The 25,704-nt window shown below is 38.8% G+C and overlaps 1 protein-coding gene across 1 annotated transcript; it reads right to left on the reverse strand.

Moving 5' to 3' along the window:
* Nucleotides 1-13,823: 13,823 nt before the first annotated feature.
* Nucleotides 13,824-21,332, reverse strand: MMP1 (matrix metallopeptidase 1). The gene is made up of 10 exons (XM_060103159.1): nucleotides 21,175-21,332; nucleotides 20,481-20,725; nucleotides 20,239-20,387; nucleotides 19,872-19,997; nucleotides 18,990-19,145; nucleotides 18,737-18,854; nucleotides 16,504-16,637; nucleotides 14,853-15,015; nucleotides 14,220-14,323; nucleotides 13,824-14,038 (listed from the first exon to the last, which is right to left on the reverse strand). Exons 1-10 carry the CDS (start codon nucleotides 21,280-21,282, stop codon nucleotides 13,929-13,931), a joined length of 1,413 nt encoding a protein of 470 aa, XP_059959142.1. The 5' UTR covers nucleotides 21,283-21,332; the 3' UTR covers nucleotides 13,824-13,928.
* Between the last annotated feature and the right edge of the window lie 4,372 nt (nucleotides 21,333-25,704).

Consider the following 25,704-nt stretch of genomic DNA (forward strand, 5'->3'; position numbering starts at 1 on the left):
GCATTTATTGTTTCTAGATTTTTTGATGATGGCCATTCTGACTGGTGTGAGATGATATCTCATTGTAGTTTTGATTTGCATTTCTCTAATGAGTAAAGATGTTGAGCATCCTTTCATGTGTTTGTTGGCTGTCTGTATGTCTTCTGTGGAGAAATGTCTATTTAGGTCTTCTGCCCATTTTTGGATTGGGTTGTTTGTTCTTTTGCTATTGAGCTGCATGAGCTGCTTATAAATTTTGGAGATTAATCCTTTGTCAGTTGCTTCATTTGCAAATATTTTCTCCCATTCTGAGGGTTGTCTTTTCGTCTTGTTTATGGTTTCCTTTGCTGTGCAAAAGCTCCGAAGCTTCATCAGGTCCCATGTGTTTATTTTTGTCTTTATTTCCATTTCTCTAGGAGGCGGGTCAAAAAGGATCTTGCTGTGGTTTATGTCATAGAGTGTTCTGCCTATGTTTTCCTCTAGGAGTTTGATAGTGTCTGGCCTTACATTTAGGTCTTTAATCCATTTTGAGCTTATTTTTGTGTATGGTGTTAGGGAGTGATCTAATCTCATATTTTTACATGTCCCTGTCCAGTTTTCCCAGCACCACTTATTGAAGAGACTGTCCTTTCTCCACTGTACATTCCTGCCTCCTTTATCAAAGATAAGGTGACCATATGTCCGTGGGTTTATCTCTGGGCTTTCTGTCCTGTTTCATTGATCTATCTTTCTGTTTTTGTGCCAGTACCATACTGTCTTGATTACTGTAGCTTTGTAGTATAGTCTGAAGTCAGGGAGCCTGATTCCTCCAGCTCCATTTTTCGTTCTAAAGATTGCTTTGGCTATTCGGGGTCTTTTGTGTTTCCATAAAAATTGTGAAATTTTTTGTTCTAGTTCTGTGAAAAACGCCATTGGTAGTTTGATAGGGATTGCATTGAATCTGTAGATTGCTTTGGGTAGTAGAGTCATTTTCACAATGTTGATTCTTCCAATCCAAGAACATGGTACATCTCTCCATCTATTTGTATCATCTTTAATTTCTTTCATCAGTGTCTTATAATTTTCTGCATACAGGTCTTTTGTCTCCTTAGGTAGGTTTATTCCTAGATATTTTATTCTTTTTGTTGCAATGGTAAATGGGAGTGTTTCCTTGATTTCACTTTCAGATTTTTCATCGTTAGTATATAGGAATGCCAGAAATTTCTGTGCATTAATTTTGTATCCTGCAACTTTACCAAATTCATTGATTAGCTCTAGGAGTTTTCTGGTAGCATCTTTAGGATTCTCTATGTATAGTATCATGTCATCTGCAAACAGTGACAGCTTTACTTCTTTTCCCATTTGGATTCCTTTTATTTCCTTTTCTTCTCTGATTGCTGTGGCTAAGACTTCCAAAACTATGTTGAATAAGAGTGGTGAGAGTGGGCAACCTTGTCTTGTTCCTGATCTTAGTGGAAATGGTTTCAGTTTTTCACCATTGAGGACGATGCTGGCTGTGGGTTTGTCATATATGGCCTTTATTATGTTGAGGAAAGTTCCCTCTATGCCTACTTTCTGCAGGGTTTTTATCATAAATGGATGTTGAATTTTGTCGAAAGCTTTCTCTGCATCTATTGAGATGATCATATGGTTTTTCTCCTTCAGTTTGTTAATATGGTGTATCACATTGATTGATTTGCTTATATTGAAGAATCCTTGCATTCCTAGAATAAACCCCACTTGATCATGGTGTATGATCCTTTTAATGTGCTGTTGGATTCTGTTTGCTAGTATCTTGTTGAGGATTTCTGCATCTATGTTCATCAGTGATATTGGCCTGTAGTTTTCTTTCTTTGTGACATCCTTGTCTGGTTTTGGTATCAAGGTGATGGTGGCCTCGTAGAATGAGTTTGGGAGTGTTCCTCCCTCTGCTATATTTTGGAAGAGTTTGAGAAGGATAGGTGTTAGCTCTTCTCTAAATGCTTGATAGAATTCGCCTGTGAAGCCATCTGGTCCTGGGCTTTTGTTTGATGGAAGATTTTTTATCACAGTTTCAATTTCAGTGCTTGTGATTGGTCTGTTCATATTTTCTATTTCTTCCTGATTCAGTCTTGGCAGGTTGTGCATTTCTAAGAATTTGTCCATTTCTTCCAGGTTGTCCATTTTATTGGCATAGAGTTGCTTGTAGTAATCTCTCATGATCTTTTGTATTTCTGCAGTGTCAGTTGTTACTTCTCCTTTTTCATTTCTAATTCTATTGATTTGAGTCTTCTCCCTTTTTTTCTTGATGAGTCTGGCTAATGGTTTATCAATTTTGTTTATCTTCTCAAAGAACCAGCTTTTAGTTTTATTGATCTTTGCTATCATTTCCTTCATTTCTTTTTCATTTATTTCTGATCTGATTTTTATGATTTCTTTCCCTCTGCTAACTTTGGGATGTTTTTGTTCTTCTTTCTCTAATTGCTTTAGGTGCAAGCTTAGGTTGTTTATTCGAGATGTTTCCTGTTTCTTAAGGTGGGATTGTATTGCCATAAACTTCCCTCTTAGAACTGCTTTTGCTGCATCCCATAGGTTTCGGGTCGTCGTGTCTCCATTGTCATTTGTTTCTAGGTATTTTTTAATTTCCTCTTTGATTTCTTCAGTGATCACTTCGTTATTAAGTAGTGTATTGTTTAGCCTCCATGTGTTTGTATGTTTTACAGCTCTTTTCCTGTAATTGATGTCTAGTCTCATAGCATTGTGGTCGGAAAAGATACTTGATACAATTTCAATTTTCTTAAATTTATCAAGGCTTGATTTGTGACCCAAGATATGATCTATCCTGGAGAATGTTCCATGAGCACTTGAGAAAAATGTGTATTCTGTTGTTTTTGGATGGAATGTCCTATAAATATCAATTAAGTCCATCTTGTTGAATGTATCATTTAAAGCTTGTGTTTCCTTATTTATTTTCATTTTGGATGACCTGTCCATTGGTGAAAGTGGGGTGTTAAAGTCCCCTACTATGATTGTGTTACTGTCGATTTCTCCTTTTATGGCTGTTAATATTTCCCTTATGTATTGAGGTGCTCCTATGTTTGGTGCATAAATATTTACTATTGTTATATCTTCTTCTTGGATTGATCCCTTGATCATTATGTAGTGTCCTTCTTTGTCTCTTCTAGTAGTCTTTATTTTAAAGTCTATTTTGTCTGATATGAGAATTGCTACTCCAGCTTTCTTTTGGTTTCCATTTGCATGGAATATCTTTTTCCATCCCCTTACTTTCAGTCTGTATGTGTCTCTAGGTCTGAAGTGGGTCTCTTGTAGACAGCATATATATGGGTCTTGTTTTTGTATCCATTCAGCCAGTCTGTGTCTTTTGGTGGGAGCATTTAGTCCATTTACATTTAAGGTAATTATCGATATGTATGTTCCTATTCCCATTTTCTTAATTGTTTTGGGTTCGTTATTGTACGTCTTTTCCTTCTGTTGTGTTTCTTGCCTAGAGAAGTTCCTTTAGCATTTGTTGTAAAGCTGGTTTGGTGGTGCTGAACTCTCTCAGCTTTTGCTTGTCTGTAAACGTTTTAATTTCTCCATCAAATCTGAATGAGATCCTTGCTGGGTAGAGTAATCTTGGTTGCAGGTTTTTCTCCTTCATCACTTTAATTATGTCCTGCCACTCCCTTCTGGCTTGTAGAGTTTCTGCTGAGTGATCAGCTGTTATCCTGATGGGGATTTCCTTGTGTGTTATTTGTTGTTTTTGCCTTGCTGCTTTTAATATGATTTCTTTGTGTTTAATTTTTGACAGTTTGATTAATATGTGTCTTGGTGTATTTCTCCTTGGATTTATTCTGTATGGGACTCTCTGTGCCTCCTGGACTTGATTAACTATTTCCTTTCCCATATTAGGGAAGTTTTCAACTATAATCTCTTCAAATATTTTCTCAGTCCCTTTCTTTTTCTCTTCTTCTTCTGGAACCCCTATAATTCGAATGTTGGTGCGTTTAATGTTGTCCCAGAGGTCTCTGATACTGTCCTCTGTTCTTTTCATTCTTTTTTCTTTATTTTGCTCTGCAGCAGTTATTTCCACTATTTTATCTTCCACCTCACTTATCCGTTCTTCTGCCTCAGTTATTCTGCTATTGATCCCATCTAGAGTATTTTTTATTTCATTTATTGTGTTTTTAATCGATGCTTGATTCATCTTTAGTTCTTCTAGGTCCTTGTTAACTGTTTCTTGCATTTTGTCTATTCTATTTCCAAGATTTTGGATCATCTTTACCATCATTATTCTGAATTCGTTTTCAGGTAGACTGCCTATTACCTCTTCATTTGTTAGGTCTGGTGGGTTTTTATCTTGCTCCTTCTCCTGCTGTGTGTTTTTCTGTCTTCTCATTTTGCTTATGTTACTGTGTTTGGGGTCTCCTTTTTGCAGGCTGCAGGTTCGTAGTTCCCGTTGTTTTTGGTGTCTGTCCCCAGTGGCTAAGGTTGGTTTAGTGGGTTGTGTAGGCTTCTTGGTGGAGGGGACTACTGCCTGTGTTCTGGTGGATGAGGCTGGATCTTGTCTTTCTGGTGGGCAGGTCCACGTCTGGTGGTGTGTTTTGGGGTGTCTGCGGACTTTTTATGATTTGAGGCAGCCTCTCTGCTAATGGGTGGCGTTGTGTTCCTGTCTTGCTAGTTGTTTGCCATAGGGTGTCCAGCACTGTAGCTTGCTGGTCGTTGAGTGAAGCTGGGTGCTGGTGTTGAGATGGAGATCTCTGGAAGATTTTCGCCGTTTGATATTATGTGGAGCTGGGAGGTCTCTTGTGGACCAGTGTCCTGAAGTTCGCTCTCCCACCTCAGAGGCACAGCACTGACTCCTGGCTCCTCAATTTGGGATGATTTGTTGTCTATTCATGTATTCCACAGATGCAGGGTACATCTAGTTGATTGTGGAGCTTTAATCCGATGCTTCTGAGGCTGCTGGGAGAGGTTTCCCTTTCTCTTCTTTGTTCTCACAGCTCCTGGGTCTCAGCTTTGGATTTGGCCCTGCCTCTGCGTGTAGGTCGCCGGAGAGCGTCTGTTCTTCGCTCAGACAGGACAGGGTTAAAGGAGCAGCCGCTTTGGGGACTCTGGCTCACTCAGGCTGGGCGGGAGGGAGGGGCACGGAGTGCGGGGCGAGCCTGCAGCGGCAGAGGTCGGCGTGATGTTGCACCAGCCCGAGGCGCGCCATGCGTTCTCCCAGGGAAGCCGCCCCTGGATCCCGGTATCCCGGCAGTGGCAGGCTGCACAGGCTCCCGGAAGGGCGGCGTGGACCGTGACCTGCGCTCGCACACAGGCCTCCTGGCGGCGGCAGCAGCAGCCCCAGCGTCCCACGCCCGTCTCTGGGCTCCGCGCTTTCAGCCGCGACTCGCGCCCGTCTCTGGAGCTCCTTTACGCGGCGCTCTTAATCCCCTCTCCTCGCACACCAGGAAACCAAGAGGGAAGAAAAAGTCTCCTGCCTCCTCGGCAGCCCCAGAGTTCTCCCGGACTCCCTCCCGGCTAGCCGCGGCACACCAGTCCCCTTCAGGCTGAGTTCTCGCCGCCAGCCCCAGTCCTCTCCCTGCGCTCTGACCGAAGCCTGAGCCTCAGCTCCAGTGCCGCCCGCCCCGGCGGGGTAGCAGACAAGCCCCTCGGGCTGGTGAGTGCCGCTCGGCACCGCTCCTCTGTGCGGGAATCTCTCCGCTTTGCCCTACCCAGGTATGTGGGGAGTTTCTTGCCTTTTGGGAGGTCTGGGGTCTTCTGCCAGCGTTCAGTAGGTGTTCTCCAAATATCGTATCTTAACACATATATGTGGAATCTAGAAAAATGGTGTAGATGATCTTATTTGCAAAGAAGAAATAGAAACATAGAGATAGAGAATAAATGTGTGGACACAAAAGGGGGGTTGGCATGAATTGGGAGATTGAGTTTGACATATACTATTGATACTTTGTATAAAATAGATAACTAATGAGAACTTATTGTATAGCTCAGGGAACTCAACTCAATGCTCTGTGGTAACCTAAATGGGAAAGAAATCCAAAAAGAGAGGGGCTATATGTATACGTATAGCTGATTCACTTTGCTGTACAGTAGAAACTAACACAACATTGTAAAGCAACTATACTCTAATGAAAATTAATTAAAAAAATAAAGTACTAGAAGACTATGAAGACTCCATCTGGGAATAAAACTGCAAATAGTAATAAATATGAAAAAAAAGAGGGGGCTGGATTCCAAACAAGTTTTTTTTTTCTCCACCTGTAAATGATGACACAGACTAGATGATTTTCACGGTTCCTAAGCGCCAACATTCTAGAATTCTATTTCCCAATTTTGTCCAGAACCAGTCCTACAGGACAACTACTGATTAAGGTCTTTCTTCTTTAGGTGTGTAAGGAACACTTACACTATCTGGGAGGTGAAAATAAAGGTCATCTTGGAGGAGAGGATGGGAGAAACTGCATGACAACATATGCTTCATCCAGGGAATATGTGTTCCTACTACACTTACCAGAAGAATATCTGTTAAATGCTCAGTCCACAGTGTGGTCGTTGTATTGAATATAAGTTATTCTAGAAAGTAAGGAATAGGTCCAAAATCAAAATTTTTATTAAACAGTAAATAAAGCACTCATGGATGTAGATTCTCTTGCTTATTGTACATGAGTATTTTTCACTTCTATTCAATGTAATCTGACAGCAAGTGGGGAAGTCCAGATAAGTGCTGTATGACCGTGAAGATGTCTGCAAGGCTCATCTTCTTTGGCAATGGCACATGCAGGAAGAATTAAACATTTTGAGTCTTAATAAATTATGTGTATAATTATTAGATTCACTTAAAATGAATCTGTCTTTCTCATATCTCACCTAACAATATAACCAGCTGTTACTCTCCAATACACGTGTCACCATCCTGGCATTAGTGTCAAACTCAAACTGTGATGACCCACTGAACAAATAGAAACGTCCTATGAATTTAAAAGAGGAAATTAGTGAGCATTCTTCAAATAAATTAATTTCCAACATGCGTAACTCAGAATAAGAGTGAGCTAACAATGAGTGATATTTATTAAGTGGTACTGTGCCAGGCACTGTGCTAAGTGCTTTACATGTTTTTTTCATCTATCCATACAAAAAATGTATGAAGTATTATGAACGAAGACAAAACTAAAAATAAAAAATATTTTGCAATTTTCCAAAAGTAACATCTCTAATAAAAGATGGAGGGAGAACTCCAACTCTTTTGACTCTAAAGCCAGTGATCTAAAAACATTAGATTATACTACCTTCAAATAGATAAAATTCCAGGATTATTTTAAAACCTTCATTTATTCCCCTCTTTCTTCCCAATCCCCTTTCCCCCCACGAGGTACTTAATCACAGCTTGAGATGCAATTAGATCCAAGAGAATCAGGCCAACAATAAAATGCACTGGAGGTCCATTTCCTGCTTTGCATACTTTAAGGCCAATTTATCTTAGAAATAAGATCAGCAATCTTATGAACATTATGATGTCAAGCCCTGGCAGCTCCCTCCAGAACTCCTTAAAAGCAGGTACAGGTTTTGCTTTCCCATCTGCTCATTACCAGAAATCAAATTGTGTCTCTTTTGAGCATATAACAGGACTACCATTTATTTACAAATGAATTATTTAATGTAGACAATTGCAGCTTGCAACAGAAAGCCAGACAAGGCTCTTTTAATCTCTCCTTGGGATAGGAGAGAATGGACAACAAGGAGGGGACAAAAGAGAAAGACAACCAGCCATTAGTAAACCTGGCTCTCACTCAGTTGTATTTTTATACCAAAATAGTGACCTGAAATGGCTATGATCTGAAGAAGCATCTTTTGATTTTATGTGCAAGTATGAAACAGACTTGGAAATTATTCAAGAAAAAAATGTAAGCCAATTAGCATAAATTGGAAAATGAAAATTTTCTAGAGTTTAGAGTAAAAAGGTTATACGCTTGAACTATTTAAAAATTGGTTTGTGTCTCCTCTTCATTTTGATACCATAAAAGGCCCCAAAGTGCCCCCACTGGCAATGCAATGAGTGTCCTCTTACCAAATGCCTGTACACAGCGTCAATCTTCAGCTCAACTCCTGAAAAGTCATAAACTATTATTCTGGGGAAACCTTGCTCCATGGACTGGCTATTTTCATCAAATCTGTACCAAGTGAAAAAAATACAATTCAGCATTATGTAGAGCCGCCATTACATGCAACAGTATGATATCATGTTAATGTTCCAGTGTGAGATCCTGGATAAAATTCTCAAGTGGTATAAGGAAGTGTTAAACATTTTTATAACTATAAAAATATGTGACTTTCTTAGACTTAAAAACTTAGCACATAAATCAATATTTTCTCCAGATACAAGGACATCATGCTCTTCTACAGAGGTTCCATACATATGTCTGAGGTCAATCTTCTAAGCCTAGACACACAGAGCCCGAGTGCCTTTCTGCCTTGAATGCATGAGAACTATATACAAATAAGATGCAAAGTGAATTAAATCATTTGGCTAAAATAAACTTTTGGTTCTTTATCACACTTGCCCTGTAGACCTTGTCTCTATAGCCTGATACACATGGGTTTCCTATGGTGGCTCATTGTCTGGACCTCAGTTGGTCTCTCCTGATGTCTTTTGGTGTCTGGATATATGACCCAGGTATCAGCCGTTCTGAGAGTCCTTTGTTATATCTGGGAAGTTGAATAATTACAAGTTGTTTTCCTCACAATCAGAAAGTTTGAAGTTAGAGGAAGTTTGATTGTGGGAGTGGGGGATATCCTTAAAGAAAGAAAATAATTTTCCTAATTAGGCTCCATACAAAGTCATTCCTATTGTTTCTTACCTCCAGTATTTGTCCTCTACAAAGAAGTATGTTTTCTTCTTTTCTTTAACAGAAACAGCTTCAATTTTCCTTATGGTTGGAGGAAAACCCAAGGTGTGGATGCTTCTTAGATAACCTGCTTGCCCCTCAATTCCTCTGACAGTCCAGAACTTATTGCCTATCAAAAAAAGAAGCCCAAGAAAAATTCAGGGAAGGCTTTTAGTTTTAGAAATGCATTTAGGACACTATTGTGGAAAACAGGAAGTCTTGGTTTTAATTTCAATCAATTAATCTACAACAAAGGAGGCAAGAATATACAATTAAGAAAACAGAGTCTTTTCAAAAAATGGTATTGGGAAAACTGGACAGCTAAATGCAAAAGAATCAAATTAGACTACTTTCTCACACCGTATACAAAAATAAACACAAAATGGATTAAACTCTTTAATGTAAAACCTGAAACCATAAAACTTATAGAAGAAAACATAGTATGCTCTTTGACAGTGATCTTAGCAATACTCTTTTGACTCTGTCTTCTCAGCAAGGAAAATAATAACAAAAATAAACAAATGGGACTACAACAAAATAAAAAGCTTTTGCACAGGGAAGAAACTATTAACAAAATGAAAAGACAGCGTACTGAATGGGAGAATATATTTGCAAATGATATATCCAATAAAGAATTAATATCCAAAAACTAAAAAAAAGTCATACAACTCAACATAAACAAACAAACAAGCAACCTGATTTAAAAATTGTCAGAGGACCTGAATAGACATTTTTCCAGAGAAGACAAGCATATGGCCCACAGACACATGAAAATATATTCAATATCACTAATCATTAGGGTCAAGTAAATCAAAGCCTCATGTAGATACTACTCACACCTGTCAGAATGGCTGTCATCCAGGAGACAATAAATAACAAGGATATGGAGAAAAGACAACCCTTGTGCCCTGTTGGTAGGAGTGTAAATTGGTGTAGCCACTATGGAAAACATCATGGAGGTTCCTCAAAAATTAAAAATTGAACTGTCATATGTGGTAGTGAAGTAGAACAGCAATTTCACTTCTAGGCATTTGCCTGAAGAAAGAAAAAACACAAATTCAAAAAGGTATATGCACACCAATGTTTATTGTATCATTATGTACAATAGGCAAGTAATGGAAGCAACTTAAGTGTCCATTAATAGATGTATTTATAAAGAAGATCTGGTATATAAATGTAATGAAATATTACTCAGTCATATAAAAGGGAAATATTACCATTTGAAACAACATTGATGCATCTAAAGGGTATTATGGCTAAGTGAAATAAATCAAACAGAGAATGATAAATATCATTTGATCTCACTATACGTGGAATCTAAAAAAAATGAAATAAACAAGCATAACAAAATGAAAACAGACTCATAGATACAGAGTACAAACAGGTGGTTGTCAGAGGGGAGAGGGGTGGGAAGGGGTGAAATAAGTGAAGAAGATTAAGAGGTACAAATTTACAGATATAAAATACATAAGCTACAGGGATGTATTATACAGCATAAGAAATAAGGTCAATAGTACTGTAATAACTTTACATGGGGACAGCTGGCTAGACTTATTATGGTGATCACTTCATAATGTATGCAAATGTCAAAGTACTATATAGTACATTTAAAATTAATATAATATTGTACATCAACTATATTTAATAAAAATACTTTTCAGCATATATGGGCTTATAGAAAATAAGGGAAATCTCCAAACTCTCCTCTCAAATCAGTCCACAACAAGTTTGGTGTGTTAGTAATTTCCTGTTATAGCTAGGATTTGAGCTAAACTGAGACCTGACTTTAGTCATTTGCCTGAAAACGATGAGGGGTGAGGGAGACAATTTGGGAGGAGGACAAGCATTATCTTGTGAGATGCTGAGTCACATATGGTCTTTGTTGATTCTCTACACAAGGGTAAGTTGTCCTCCTCTGTCAAGGAGATATTATTGATACTTCTACCCATGTGGAGCTTTCAGAGAAATTTAGGTGTTCAAGATTTTCAGGTTTGTTTACCCATTATTCCAGCTAGAAATTGTCCAATTTTGCAGTTAGATTTGGGATTGATTTTTAGGATAGTCTACAATAGATGAGGATTTTCTTAAATGTTGCGATTAAAGTCTGTTAGCTTTCACAATATGTCTTGAGTTAGTATTTGGCTTCTCTGAGCCTATTACTTTCTTTATCAAATTCCCGGGGCAGTTAACTAGCTCACTCCACATTTCTTAAAACTACCCTCCCTCTCATACTGTTGAAGTGTCCCAGACACCTGATAACCCAACACCTCACCATTCATCATCTTTTCACAATCAACCACAGATGAAAGTCTAAGTAATTGTGATGCCACTACATACCAAGGGTTATCACCACCACATTTCAGCACAAGTTATCTTAATCTAGCATTCCTAGAAAGCAGAGCCTGAGACAAAATTTAAGTGTAATCCAGGGAGCTGGATTGTGAGACATGGAGAGCAAAGCAGGGAAAGCAGGAGAGACAATACACAGATGAATTGTCAACTGGATACAGATATGAGAAATGTGTTGTACGATATGGAACTGTCTGAGGACTACTGGAAATGTGTCTTAGAAGCACCCTTCTGAAGAAAGAAAGGGAAATGCATTTATTCATCCATTACTTTCACATTGGTAAAATATTTGTCCCACAAACTATTACTCTTCTCATATCTAAGTTGTATGTGCATGAGCTCTGAATGAGTTCCATAACAGAGCTGGATGGAACATCAACAGAAAAGATGGAAAATTCTAGAGAAGGAAGCAAGAAACACATTGCACAGACCCAACGAGAACAGCTACTAGTTTAGGAGCTGTTTTAGAACCTGTACAAAGCAAGTCACCACTGCTGTGGCAGGGATAAAAGAAAGATGAGGGCAAGGAAGAATCTGAAGAGTGTCTGATAATCTATGACTCAGCAATTGCACTCTTAGGTATATAATCAACAGAAATGCCTACATATGTGCAACATTATTTATAAAAGCCCCCAAATGGTAACAACCCAAAGCCCATTACCAGTGGATAAATAATGTTCAACACAATAAGGTAGATACAAAATAATACACAGTTGTTCTAATTTAGTTAAAAAACAGGTGAACTTAATCTAAGGTATTAGAGGTCAGCATAGTGGTTACTCTGGGAGATAGAGAATGTATAGAGAATGCTGTTGGTATTGTCCCCAGATCCTCCTCCGCATCCTCATGGATACTGCAAGTGTTGACTTCTACAACTTCCAGTTGTCCCCTGTTACTTTGCCAAGTGGGATCATCTTGCCTGGGAGCAATGCCCCTCTCCCCAAAACAGACCTCAACTGATAACTGATTGACACAGGGGTGCAAAAGTCTAGTTCCTTTGCCTCAAGGTGGGACTAACTGTAATTCAGTTTTTGCTCCAGAGCTCTTTGTTCATAAGATCAAAGCAAGCTCTGTCTGAGACCACATTCTTTAGCTTTTTCCCTGTTCTAAACTATGTCCCCCACTCCTCTTCTCCTGAGAGCCCTCCTCCCCCAATGACAACACCAAAGAATTCCTGTTTCAGGCTCTTATTCTGGAGAACTAAGCTAAGAAAAAGTTGAGCAGTGATGGGATCATGTGAAGGATACATACTCTCTTGTGAGATGTCTCTTGCATCTTTGGTTAAGTCACAAAAAAGGCTTATTGGTTTGACTCACTATTTGAAATGAATATAAGATCCTACACATCAATGGCCAGATAATGGATCCTATAAATTGGTAATTTGAAAGGAAGACTTTTTTGAGAATCCTCATCATAAACAGCTGTCATATCAGTACTTATGGGGGGATCAGATTGACAGCAGTGACATCCCTGCATCTGGAGGTAGTAGGACATCCTTATCTCCAGAGATAGGGATGCAGGACTGAATATACAAACCTTGCTACTGTTTTAATTTACTACCCCAAGCCCAAACTCTCTTTAGATTCTTCACCAGTTAAATTTCTTCATCTTCTTAATTCCTCACAAATTTATTGTTTCTTTATCTAAAAAGTATTAAAGCTGCCTGCTTTAGCCAATCCTTAGGTCTCATTTCTATGGCACCTCTGTGTGCATGAATTAAATTAACTTTCTTTTTCTTCTGTTAATCTGTCTTGTGTCAACTTTATTATTAGTTCAGCCACAAGCGCTCAAGAGGGGTAAGGGAGATATTTCCCCCTCCCTGACACTGGTAATGTTTTGTTTACTGAGCTGGGTGAGAATTACATGGGGTTCTTAACTTTGTGATAACTCATTGACATGAACATTTATGATATGTGCACTTTTCTGCATTTATGTTATACTTTAATATAAAAATGTTTAATGGAGAGAGAGATTTGGCCAAAGGGAAGGTTACACTGCTGTCCAAATTCTTGAGTTGAGAACTGCCTGCCTCAGAATCATGAATACCTCAAAATATTCCCAAGACTCTCTGTGTATTTGGAAAGTCTGCAAACACTCTGAGCACTCTCTGAGCTACTCATAAAACTCATAGGTCTTGGAAGCTACCTACAGGACTCCTACTTCCATTAACATCCTCCCAAATTAGGCATGATAAAATAGATAATATTTGTCTGGAAAAACTGGTTTATGCAGCTTTAACAAAATCTAAAATCTTAGTGGCTTAACACAGTGAAAGTTTATTTGTTAAGCAAAATCTACTGAGGTTTGGGGTAACTGTTCAGAGTGTTGGCCCAGGAATTCAGGCTTCTTCAACCTTCTGGAAATTCTCTCAAGATGTGCTTTTACAATCATCATTGCGCTGGAGAAGTTTGCACCAGCAATCCAGTGATTCCATCTGGAAGTGATATTGGTCACTTCTGGGCACAATCCACTGGCCAGGACTATCCAAGTGTGACTGCCTACCCCTTCCTTCCACATCTGCAGAGAACTGAACTGTGGAGTCAGGAATTTGACCTTACTTCGCCCTCATTTGTGGAACTAAATTATAGCAGTACACAAAACATTACATTCTAAGTTATCAAAATTATGCAGAATGAGGTATAAATAAGATTATACTTCACAACTCTGTATTTTATTTAAATATATGTCTCTTCAGGAAAACAGCTTCCTTGAACTCATGAAATATATTTTTCTGTTTAACCTTTTAACAGCTGGTCAATTTTTTCTGCAGTTGAACCAGCTATTAGCTTTTTGGAGAGTCAAAATTCTCTTAGTTTTGGTATCAAATTTGTATTGCCTTGTTCCATGGAAGAAATAGAAAAATCCTAGAAATAAAACAAAAGAGACTTATTATCTTATACAAATGATTTCTAGGTTTAACTTTAATTCTTCAAAAATCCAAGTCATTTGTGAGAATAAATATTTTTGGTATTTTCTATTCCAAATAACAATACTGATGCTATTCTGTGGCAACAAAATAGAGGAAATATGTATATATTCACTTACTGTCTTTCTGGAAAACAGCATCAACTTTGTTGCCAATTCCAGGAAAATCTTCTTCTATCATTTTGGGATAACCTGCATCCATGGATTGTTTATATTCATCATACCTGGTCAAAAAATAATTAGAAGTGTCAGAACTATTTGTTAAATGTGTAGCCTTCACAAAACCATTACAGGGAATTCACCAGCAAGAATGTAATAAGACCTTTTAATTCCATAGGTCATGTGTAAAAATAGGAGGTGGGACAAAGTGAGGCAGGATGTTGGGTGGACTAGAAGATTAATAAGTTCCCTCTGTACTCCAACATCTAATTCTACTTCTGCAGTAGGTGCTATTAATGTCAAATGCAGTGAAAGATAAGCTCCTGTTGGCTACAGCAGCTCTATGTAGATGAATGCCCTCCTTTTCACATCTTCTTTTTCAAATTCAGATCCATGTTCTCCCTGGATCTCTGGGACAGGAATTGAATAATGATTATTGGTCAACCAACTTGGAAGCTGGACAAGCTACAGCCATTCCCAGAAAAGGCAGCTAGCCAAGGCACTATGAGACTCATTTTTATATGATTCAATTTAGTAACTTCTCTCTATGTAGAAAGAATATATACCCTACCATTTTCTGTACCCAGTCTTTACCTCCAGCACTTGTTTGCAACAAAGAAGTATGTTTTCCCAGTATCTTCCTCAGAAACAGCAGCGTCGATGTTCTTCACAGTCCTAGGGAAACCAAATGATCTGTAGATGTACTTGGGGTATCCGTATAACATATCTTGCCCCTTGACAGCCCAGTACTTATCACCTGCCAATCAAGAAACAGGGATGAAAACACTTGCCCAGGGCACCAGTAGACAGTAAGTGGATTTCCAGCTAAATGCTTAGTCTCATGTGCTAGAGGAGTATCCTGACTGCACATTAGAATCATCTAGGGAGATTTTTTTTTTTTAAATACCGATGCTGGTATCCTACCCCAGACCAATTAAATCAGTATTTTTTTTTAATTTCCTAGACGATTCTAACCAGTAACAAGCTTTGAGAATGACTAGTTTGTGGAGTTGGGGGCTTCCTTCCAAAGCCAGATGTTCAAATGACTACAGAGTTCATCATGCCACCTCAGTGATAGAAACCTTACTTCTCCAGGTTGCCCATGGCTTGTGGAAGTTCACACCAAGGGTATCTTAAAGGCCAGAGTGTTGTAATGATTCACAATCTGTAATGACTTACAAGCCAGGGTAGAAATCATTGCACCTGACTGCAGTTCCAAATACTTGAATTTAGGCTGTGTCCAGATTCTGCATATTTAGACTTAGTAAACTCCATGTCATATAAAACTGGTCTTACGTCTTGTAGCCAGGCTTGTACTTTTTACTCAAGTATCCTGATTTATCCCTCAGGAAAAACCAGTTTGAAACTTTGTGTATCTAAAATCCCATTTAATTTCATTATATAAGGGCTAGAAAGCCCATTTCAAAGTTTTTTGCCCATCTGAACTGTATTGAGTTCTTTGCCTTGAGTGTGTGACTGGGTCAGGTGTCTTAACGTTTGTCTGCACTATGCCAAACATACATTTGGAGAAATACTGGTGTTTGGCATAGTGTCTTCAAAGTCAGGAGCTGATCACTGGAGCATGTTTCATTCTGATAGAATCAAAGAAGTTTACCCCATTCTATTCATGGTAGTTCAGGACTTCTCACACTTTAATGTACATACGAATTCCTGGCAATCTTGTTAAAATTTGAGAAGGTCTGGAATAGGATCTGACAATATGGATGAACTTTGTCAGTATCATGGTAAGTGAGATTCTGAATTTCTAACAGTCCCCAGGACAGTGTCAGTGCTGCTGGTCTGAAGACCATACTCTGACATCAAGGATGCAGCACCCCCATCTGGCTGCCCTTTGGAGCCTCCTCTCTCAGGAGAGTTATTAGTATAAAATAGGCTCTAGGAAACCACCCAACTCAAATGTTTCTGTTCCATCTTCTCAGTTTTACTCCTGAGCACCCCAAGAATGTGGAGAGGGTTTAAAATACATAAACAGTTTGCACAGAAAACACCTCCATAAGTCCACATTCACAAACAGGCCATAACATATGTATCTCCAGTCATATGCTATTCACTTAAATTTATTCAGACATGCACCATACAATTCTTAACTAAAGTGATAGACTCCCATTGATTTGCTAGATTTTCCAAAGTCTATGGAAATAAAGTAGCTAGTGGTCTCATATATCAGCCCAAAAGCAGAAGAAACTTTAATGCATAAAAACTGAAAGATAATTAGAAACATTACCTTTGAAAAACCGAACTTCATCTCTATCGGCAACCTCATAAGCAGCCTGAAGTCCATTTGGCAGATGGGGCCAGAAAACAGAAATGAAATTGAGCTCAGCTTCCGGGTAGAAGGGATTTGTGCGCATGTAAAACCTGATTTGAAAGAAGGAAAAACGTTTTTATCTAATCCATAGCAAGCTCTGGCTGTCATTTAGGTCCCTCTATTGCTGGCACTAGTAGTGTGCTCATAAATGTTTAACATCTGGCTCTCCACGATGGGGCTGGGGAGGAGTCCTGGTTAGTAGCACTTGCTTATTTTCATGGTGGAAATATTACAACCACTGCAAATCAAGAGATTTGCAGTGGTGCACCACTGTATAGTGTTTCCACTGTACAGATACACTAGGCATGAACTGCCTCAGGAACATAAATAAATAGTAAAATGCAGCAAAATAATTACAAAGGGATGAATTCTGATTACTTTTACTACCTTTGGTTTAAATACAATTGTAAGTTGTATAATTTAACTTTAAAGTTAATAATTTAACTTTTAACAATGCTGTTTAACAACCAGCTTGCAAAATTCTCAAAATGTAACAATCATCTTTGGCAAGCACACCAGGGCCTAGAACACAGCACTAACATCCTACATTTAGTACACACTTTACCTACATCATGCCCTACCTCACAAATACCCTACAAGAGAACATTGCTTTCATCTCACAGATTAGCAATTGAGGTCAGGGAGGCGAAGGGAGGTGTCCAAGGCCATGCAACTGTTAAGAAGCAAAGGTTAACTTTAAACTCAGATCTAGCAGCACTCCCTTTGTCTTCTTTTGGTTGGTGGTTTACAAAGTTGACTGGGGTAAAGACAAAGCATAGACTGTCACATGGGCCGGCAGAAGAGTTTTCCCAATTCCAGGCCACAGGGAAGACTCTACCCTTGGCAGTCAAATCTGACTTCTCGATCCAGTCCTGCCTCTGCCTGGCTGTGAGACAGACCCTGGGCAAGTCAATTACTATTACTGTTTCTAGACTTAACCTTCTGTGGCTTCATGACCTGGTGACATTTAAATGATCTCAGTGTCCTTTTAGTTTTTGCAAATCCTAGACTTTGTCCTGTTCTTTGGAGCCATCCTTCAAATACTTGCTTTGATAAGAACATCCTGCTATATTGAGAGCTTTCCTTTAAAACCAAGTCTTTCCTAGCACTCCCCAGTATTGAGTCACACCCTGTATGGTTTATATCCATCCTTATCTTTTATACTCAGAAATAGTAAAGCACAGTATGGGAAGCAGTAGGAGCCAATACACTGCCTTCTGGGGTAGCTATGATCACAAAGTGGTAAAACAGTTCCAGTGACACTCCAAGAAGAGAGGTGAGGAGAAGCGAGTCTTTTAGAGCATCCCTACTTTCTATGTGTGGCAGACTGTATTATTCAGAAAATGACTGTATTATTATTTTGCCTTGTCCTTTAGGAATCAGAACTGTATACAGAGCAGGCCTATTCCTTGTGTGTGAGGGGACCTTAGCCTTCCTGAGGCCACATGCTGCTAAGGGAGTTTTAGGACCCTCCTCTGAGGAGGGAAGCACATTGTGACTGCCCATATCCCCTGACCCCCAACAGTCAGGGTCCTCATGAATTCTTGGTGATTCTCCTTGCAATGGCTCCTATCTTTCTTTGCCCCCTCCCAGGGAAAGGGGTGGGGAGAGAGTCCTATTATGACCACAGGCTTTGGAAGGGCCATCTTTTCCAGGATGATACTTGAAAGGGGTCTACACAATCCTTCTCAGCATGATGGTGCTATGAAAAGGACTGATTTCTCCTAATAAAATACTGACATACTCATCATCCTAAAGAGTGACAAAAAATGAGAAGAGGCCTGGAGTAGAGGTCAGAAGACCAATTACCACTTTGTTGCCAAAGAACTCTGTGCCCCGAAGGATCTCTTTCCTTCTCTCTGCTTTACTTTACTGATCTGTAAAATGGAATTATATTTACTGATTTTCTACTTCAATGGTAATTTTTGTGAGAATCAAATGACAGAATACATGCTGGGGAAAAGGTTGTTATAAGTTCATTATGTTGTGCAAGAGCAAGCAATTGTTTACACTCAACTATAATTATAATAATATATGTAAACAAATGTAAGATAAACAATGTGTGAAGCACAGTAGTGGCCCATATGTACCCATAGCAGTGAGTCCTGTTATTACACATACATAACACAAAGAAGAACTGATGTCTTACCTGTCTTTCAAGAACATCACTTCTCCCCGCATTGTAGTTATAGCATCAAAAGTTAGCTTACTATCACACACTTGTGGGGTTTGCGAGCCAATTGGCTGAGTGGGATTTTGGGAAGGTCCTAAAGGAACAAGAGATCTGGAGTTAGTTCCACCTGGCTTTGGAAAACTACATAACCAATGAAAGCTTCTTAAAGGATAAAGCCAATGGCTATTCTAATAGACCCCTTGTCTATAATGTTTTTCTTTATACTCACCATAGATGGCCTGGATCCCACTGATATCATCCTGAGATAGCTGAACATCACCACTGAAGATGTAGTTGGGGTACATCAAAGCCCCAATGTCAGTAGAATGAGAAAGTCCAAGGGAATGACCCAATTCATGAGCTGCCACACGATACAAATTATAATCTAAAATGGATAATAAACCCATTTGCAATTATTTGAAATGTTTTCAGTTTTGAGACATTTAATTAAGAAGTAATCTATAACTCTAAAGGATTAATGTTCTTATTTTCTCAATAGCTTTTTGAAATGTATAAAAAAAATTTCTGAAGGTAAGAAGAATTCATTTATTAATAGTGAAGAGACCAGTTAAAGCCTAAACTCTATGATTACAATTAAGCAAATTCAGCCAACCAAGAGTCTAGCACAGACTAGTCAGTCTTGTCAGTGGTTAGATGGCACATATTATTTCATAGGGAAAAATAGTATTCTTTTAACACAATTTTTTTTCCTATTTACAGATTGATACATGCTTAATGCTGGAAATTTTGGAAAATATATATAGCCTCTCTTCCTTTGATTTCCACATATCTTACTAACATTATTACACTTTAGTGTGTTCTTCCAATAAAAAAGATTCTATGTAGATGCCCACAAAGAAAACATTAAGATTTTCAACATTTACTTACTAGAAATTTCAGAGTAGCCTATTTGTAGCCGATAAGATGTTCTTACTAACAGAAATAATTCTTCTCTTACATTTTCTAAATGCACCATTAATTTTCTAAGTGGTAGCAGAAAAATTCATACTTCTATTAATACATTCTTTCGGTTAAGTCAACCAATATTACAATGAACCAAGAAGGTGGGTGGGGGGAGAAGGGTTGAGAGAGGCAAGATGAGCTGACTTACCTCTGAAATTGTTGGTCCAACTTTCATCATCATCAAAATGGACATCCCCTCCGATATGTGGGCCTGGTTGAAAAGCATGAGCAAGGTTTCCACCCGGTCCATCAAAGGGAGAATTGTCACGATGATCTGCAAGAAACAAAATTCAAAGAAAGTTCCTCTTGGTTCTTATTTAGGCTAACCCAGGAGAGTAAGCACTAGATTTGCTAAGAGGCCAACAGATTTTCAGCAAATGCAATATAGTTTTCATTCTTAAGTCCATAAAATCAACACTCTTCTCAAACAAGGAGATCTAGTTGCAAAGCTGAAGAGATTCAAAGGCAGGGGGAAGTTAAGGTGAGAATACTTTCATGCTACAAGAAGAGCTTACCTCCCCTGACAAAGGATATCATTATGTTTGCTTGACCCTCAGAGACCTTGGTGAAGGTCAAGGGTGAGACACTGCTCCAGAGTTGAAAGGCTTTCTCAATGGCATGGTCCACATCTGCTCTTGACAGATCTGGTGTGTAGTTTTCAATCCTTCAAATGAAATAAAATACAGACACGTCAGATTTCATTTCTGATGGCTCTGATGTGAAATAGCATTCCCATTCTGGTGCTCAGTCTAATTACCTGTAGGTCAGGTGTGTGTCCTCCCACCGCGGGTTCCCTTGAGTGAGAACAAACTGAACACTGTCAGGCACCCCACATCTAGGCTGCTTCATCACATTCAGGGTTTCAGCATCTGGTTTCCCCGTCACCTTCAGCCCAAAGAATTTTTGCATTTGCTTTAGTTTTTCAACTACTGGGTCACTGTTTCTCTGTCTTTCAACTTGCTTCCCATCACTCTTCAGGTTGTAGTAGTTTTCCAGGTATTTCTGATGAAAGATAAAATTATTGAAACACTGGATAGGAAATCTTTCTAATTTTTCTAAATATTGACAGTATAAAGTTATAGCTGAAACACAGAACTAGTTTTAAAGATTGTGTCTAGATTGCATGGTCCTTATTATCCTTATTATTGGTGGAAACTGTAATTTTGGAGTAGAAATTTCCCTACCATTAGTTATTATGAAGTCAGAATTATAATTTGTTGAGACAAATTTGCGTATTGTTCTTTTAGTTCCCTATCACTTCTAACTGGAAAAGGAGAGTCTATGCATGGATAGATACATTTTTGGGGATAGTGCCCTTTCTGACAAAAATTTCTGTTTGTAGGGAATTCATCCTTAAATAAACTCTATTATACTGCTGTTACTCTGTTATACTGTGGAAAAAATGTAAATAAAGGCTTTTGCATCTTGGGCATGTGAAATTCAGCATTTACCTGCACTGTCTCCACATCTTGCTCTTGTGTTTCTGAAGTCTTTGCTGGGAAGCTGTGAGACCCCATGCCCCAGAGAAGCAGGAGCAGCAGCAGAGGCAGTCTGGGCATGCTGGCCTCTGTCTTCCTTCTCAGCTTAAGGAAACTGATGGCTCCCACCCCTCTGCTGCTCCAATGTCTCAACTAGGAAGCTCCCTCTCTATATATAGGGTTCTGGCACTTCCAGAAAGCCAGAGGCTGTCTGACTCACATTTCCTAACATCCTCTTGATTAGCAGTGAATAAACTGAACAATCATCACAAATGGTGACTCCAAGCAGATTATTTGGGATTGTTTGGTGTTGCAAGCTTATGATTAACATTAAATGGAACATGGACAAAGGAGACACGTCCAACATGTAAACAGTTGTTTTCTTCAACTCATTTCTATCCTGTTTGAGAAAGACCTCATTATATCTGGAGATCACAGAGTACTCCACAGACTTTTTAAAAAAATAGACTTTGGTACTTGATCCTGCTGGTCATAAAGTGCTCTCGGTTATATACACACCTTTCTCCCCAAGCAGAGGACAGAATTGCTGACATGTATGCCCTATGGCTGTTCAGCACCTGTACTGACAGGCATTCATTTTGGGGTGGCTCTCCTAGGTTCAGTGGTGTTCCCTTATACCTTTGCTAAGCTGCCTTGTACACTATTTTCTTAGCACCATAGTTTCCCTTAATTTTCATTCAGGCCCAAGATTTGAAAACCTTGGCCTAGAAGGTCCCCATCCACAGGTGTGGTATGAGGTAACTCCCCACCCTGTGTAGACACTGCCCAGTGGCATCATGGGACAAATAGGATCCTTCTCTGAAACCTGTCAGAATGTAGCAGGTGAGCCAGGAGCTAGCAAAAGATCAGGTATGAGTCTGAGGTCTTATTTTTAATCATCCTCCTTCTCCTCAATGTGATCACATCTCTGCTCTCTGGGGCTAGGCAGTAATTATTTATTCTTTCATGTATGCATTCATTCATGTATTTATGCATTCATCTATTTCAAAGATCTTATTTAGCATCTTCTGTGCACCAATTATGATGGAATGGGGTTAATTAATAAAGAAACATCTTATGGGACACCTTAAGATGGCATTAACAGAAGTCTGTATGAAGTTGCACAGATCAGTTTTACCAGAAAGTACTGGGATAGGAGAGACTCTGGACCTGGTCTAGCCCTAGTTTTCTGACCTTCATTAATCCCTCTACCTCTGTCATGATTTTTGCCAAATCTTAGTGCCATCTCTAATATTATTTTTGTATTTTTCTTTAAATTTACTCTAAAAGTTTTGCCTCATTATAGGTTACCATATCCATAAAATAATAGCTTAGTGGGTCATTATTTTTGTCTGCATATTAAAATAAATACATGGTTATGTAATGAAAAATGTATATTCATTCTTCAGGATCCACATTAAAGTGTCTTAGGGTCATCAGTGGTATCTGTTCCACTCTTGGTAGAGCAAGCTGGTCTAAATCTGTAGCTTCTTTTACCCCCACCCCACCCTCCTTCAATGAAAGTTTAAGTGCGACATAAAGTTGAGAAACACTTGCCTGTGTTCTTCCACATTAGCACCTGATGGTGTCGCCCACCTTGCCCATAATGTCAGGTTTGATTTCTCAGGACTTTTCTCACATTACCAATTTCTGTTTTCCTCACCACACTAGGAAATACATCTTATGCATAAATCTTGCTTCAGTAGTTGTTGAATTGATGTGAAAGAGCTTATTTCCTCCTTAATCATTTAACCACAATTTCCTCATCTGAGTTGAGTAACATGTGAGTTCATTGTGGTGAGAGGAATTGGAAGAAGCTCTCATGAAGGTGAAACCTTCTCTTTCTCACAGGCATTAGATGGAAGGTGGGGGCCAAAGAACACCAGCAATTAAAGACACTCCAGCACAGGCAAGGAATATACTGAAAGGAGCTCTTTACATTAGAGGTTGAACACAGATTGTGTATTCAAAGTCAAAGGGTGGTTGACGCACCTTGACTGTTAGGGAATCTGGCCAATGTGAAGTTGCCCTCAACTCCACTGGGGTCTGGGAAACAAGGGTCACTAGGTTAACGCAAGAGAATAACATTGTGACCATCTGGGATGGGGTCAGGAATTACATAAGCATCACCCTGGAAGAGTCTCATACACTGTTCATTCTGACAAGAGTCTATATATTATGGTCTAGAAGTTTTCAAACCTTATAAACTACTGTATCCTTTAAACAAAATCTCTTTTGGAAGACCAAGTTGTAAACCAAATGACAGGAGAAGTGCTCTAATGAAAGGGGAAATGGGCTGTGAGACCCATCTACATCACTCCCAGTTTGCCCCATTCCCCTTTCTTTAGCAAAGTCCCCAATTTCTAGGGAACAATGAGGGTTCAGTGCAGTGAATCTCTAAAACCATGGATCTAGTCCAAGACCCCGATTTTCCAGTTGAAACTAAAGGACAGAGTAGTTGCCTACAGATCTGGTGTCACACCTCTGCAGGGATGGGAGGATAAGGGTGGGGGAAAAGAGAAGACAGAGCCTGGACTAACACCTTTTTCTCCTGGTCTGAGTCCAGAGCTCTCGACTTAAATGCTCTAAGTCTTTTGTTACAGCTTCATATATGCTGACGTGGATTGGAAACTGGATACTTAAATAGCTTTTTGTTAAATTTCTTCCTAAAATAACAAAGATATTTAAGTTTTGTTTAAAGCCTCAAAGATTCACATGGTCCTAAATCTTGAAATTTCCAGTTAGGTATTTTTAAATTAATTAATTAATTAATTAATTTTTACATCTTTATTGGAGTACAATTGCTTTAAAATGGTGTGTTACTTTCTGCTTTATAACAAAGTGAATCAGCTATACATATACATATGTTCCCATATATCTTCCCTCTTGCATCTCCCTCCCTCCCACCCTCCCTGTCCCACCCCTCTAGGTGGTCACAAAACACTGAGCTGATCTCCTTGGGCTATGTGGCTGCTTCCCATGAGCTAGCTATTTTACGTTTGGTAGTGTATATATGTCCATGCCACTCTCTCGCTTTGTCTCAGCTTACCCTTCCTCCTCCCCATATCCTCAAGTCCATTCTCTAGTAGGTCTGTGTCTTTATTCATGTCTTACCCCTATTTTCTTCATGACTTTTTTTTCTTAAATTCCATATATATGTGTTAGCATACGGTATTTGTCTTTCTCTTTCTGACTTACTTCACTCTGTATGACAGACTCTAGGTCCATCCATCTCATTACAAATAGCTCAATTTCGTTTCTTTTTATGGCTGAGTAATATTCCATTGTATATATGTTAACTCCCAGGCTCGTGCTTGTGAGTGATCTATTTGAGAGTGAAAAAGAAAACACAAAAATCTAGAACAAAAAGCTGATTCAATCCTACCAAAATCCTAGCAATGCTTGCACTGAGCATTGTTTCCAATAAACCCAAAACACGTTAAAATTGTATTGCTCTTCACATCTGAATGTTTTTTTCCCTGGGATCTTCTTCTTTCCCCATAATCCCCTTTTGGATGTACTTTTGTGGAAATTATCCTGCTACCCTTTTTCCTCTGGGAGAATGACAGGCTTAAGAGGGCTCTCTGAAGTATGTCTGTGTCAACTGATTCCTATTTCCAAACAGGCAAATTATTTCCATGCTGGCTGCTCTGTGGAAAGACTCAAACGTGTTTGTATTTTTCCATATTAAATCCAATCGTGGAATTTCAATTTTGCTTCATATTTTTTATGCTTGGAAATTCAGCCCTTTTTTAACTTTTTATTTTATGTTGGAATATAGTTGATTAACAGTGTTGTGTTAGTTTCAGGTGCACAGAAAAGTGATCCAGTTTTTAATTTTATAGTTCAATTTGAGTGTCAGATATTTTTTCTTTTTTCTTTCTTTTCTTTTTACTTTTTTTTTTTTTTTGGTCTTACAAGTCTTGAAATAGCCTTTAGCCAGAAACTTTAAATATTTAATGCTGTTTTGTTTTGAGAGTAACATGAGGGAAAGATTTATCCAACCCAATATATTTTCTCTACATATGGCCACATGGTGGCTTTTTGGATAACCACTGTGTGCCAGATGCTTAACAGACACTTTGCGCCTTTGGTTACTTCAGTCCTCGTGGTTACCCTCCAGGTAAAAATGATGGACACATCAGCCCTAAGTCATTTGCTGACATGTGTCTGTGGAACTCCAGTCCACCTCCTAGCAGTATTCATGGTGCTCTTGTCAGGAGACATAACACACACACTCTGGATATAGAAACTTTGCCTCCCTAACAGAGAGATAATGTTGTGAGATGCTAGGCTGTCTAATGTCATGTCATGTCTACAATAATGTCTCTATGCCACCACCCTGTCCCTCAGAGCTGAAAGAATCTTCCTCTTAAAGCTACCACTCAATAACCTTTCCTTCTTTACCAAAATTAATAAAATTGTAGCTTATAGTTACTAACTCAGCATAGTAGGTATTTACAAATGATTGTTGAATGACTAATAAATAAATAAATGAATGAA

The sequence above is a fragment of the Mesoplodon densirostris genome, chromosome 7 (assembly GCF_025265405.1).
Source record: "Mesoplodon densirostris isolate mMesDen1 chromosome 7, mMesDen1 primary haplotype, whole genome shotgun sequence".
NCBI lineage: Eukaryota > Metazoa > Chordata > Mammalia > Artiodactyla > Ziphiidae > Mesoplodon > Mesoplodon densirostris.

Coding starts and splice junctions, on each gene's coding strand:
- MMP1 (XM_060103159.1), bottom strand. CDS start 21,282: ATGCCCAGACTGCCTCTGCTGCTGCTCCTGCTTCTCTGGGGCATGGGG. Junction 18,855..18,989: donor TGGGATCCAGGCCATCTATG/GTGAGTATAAAG, acceptor TTGTTCCTTTAG/GACCTTCCCAAAATCCCACT. Junction 14,039..14,219: donor TGCTGTTTTCCAGAAAGACA/GTAAGTGAATAT, acceptor TTTTATTTCTAG/GATTTTTCTATTTCTTCCAT.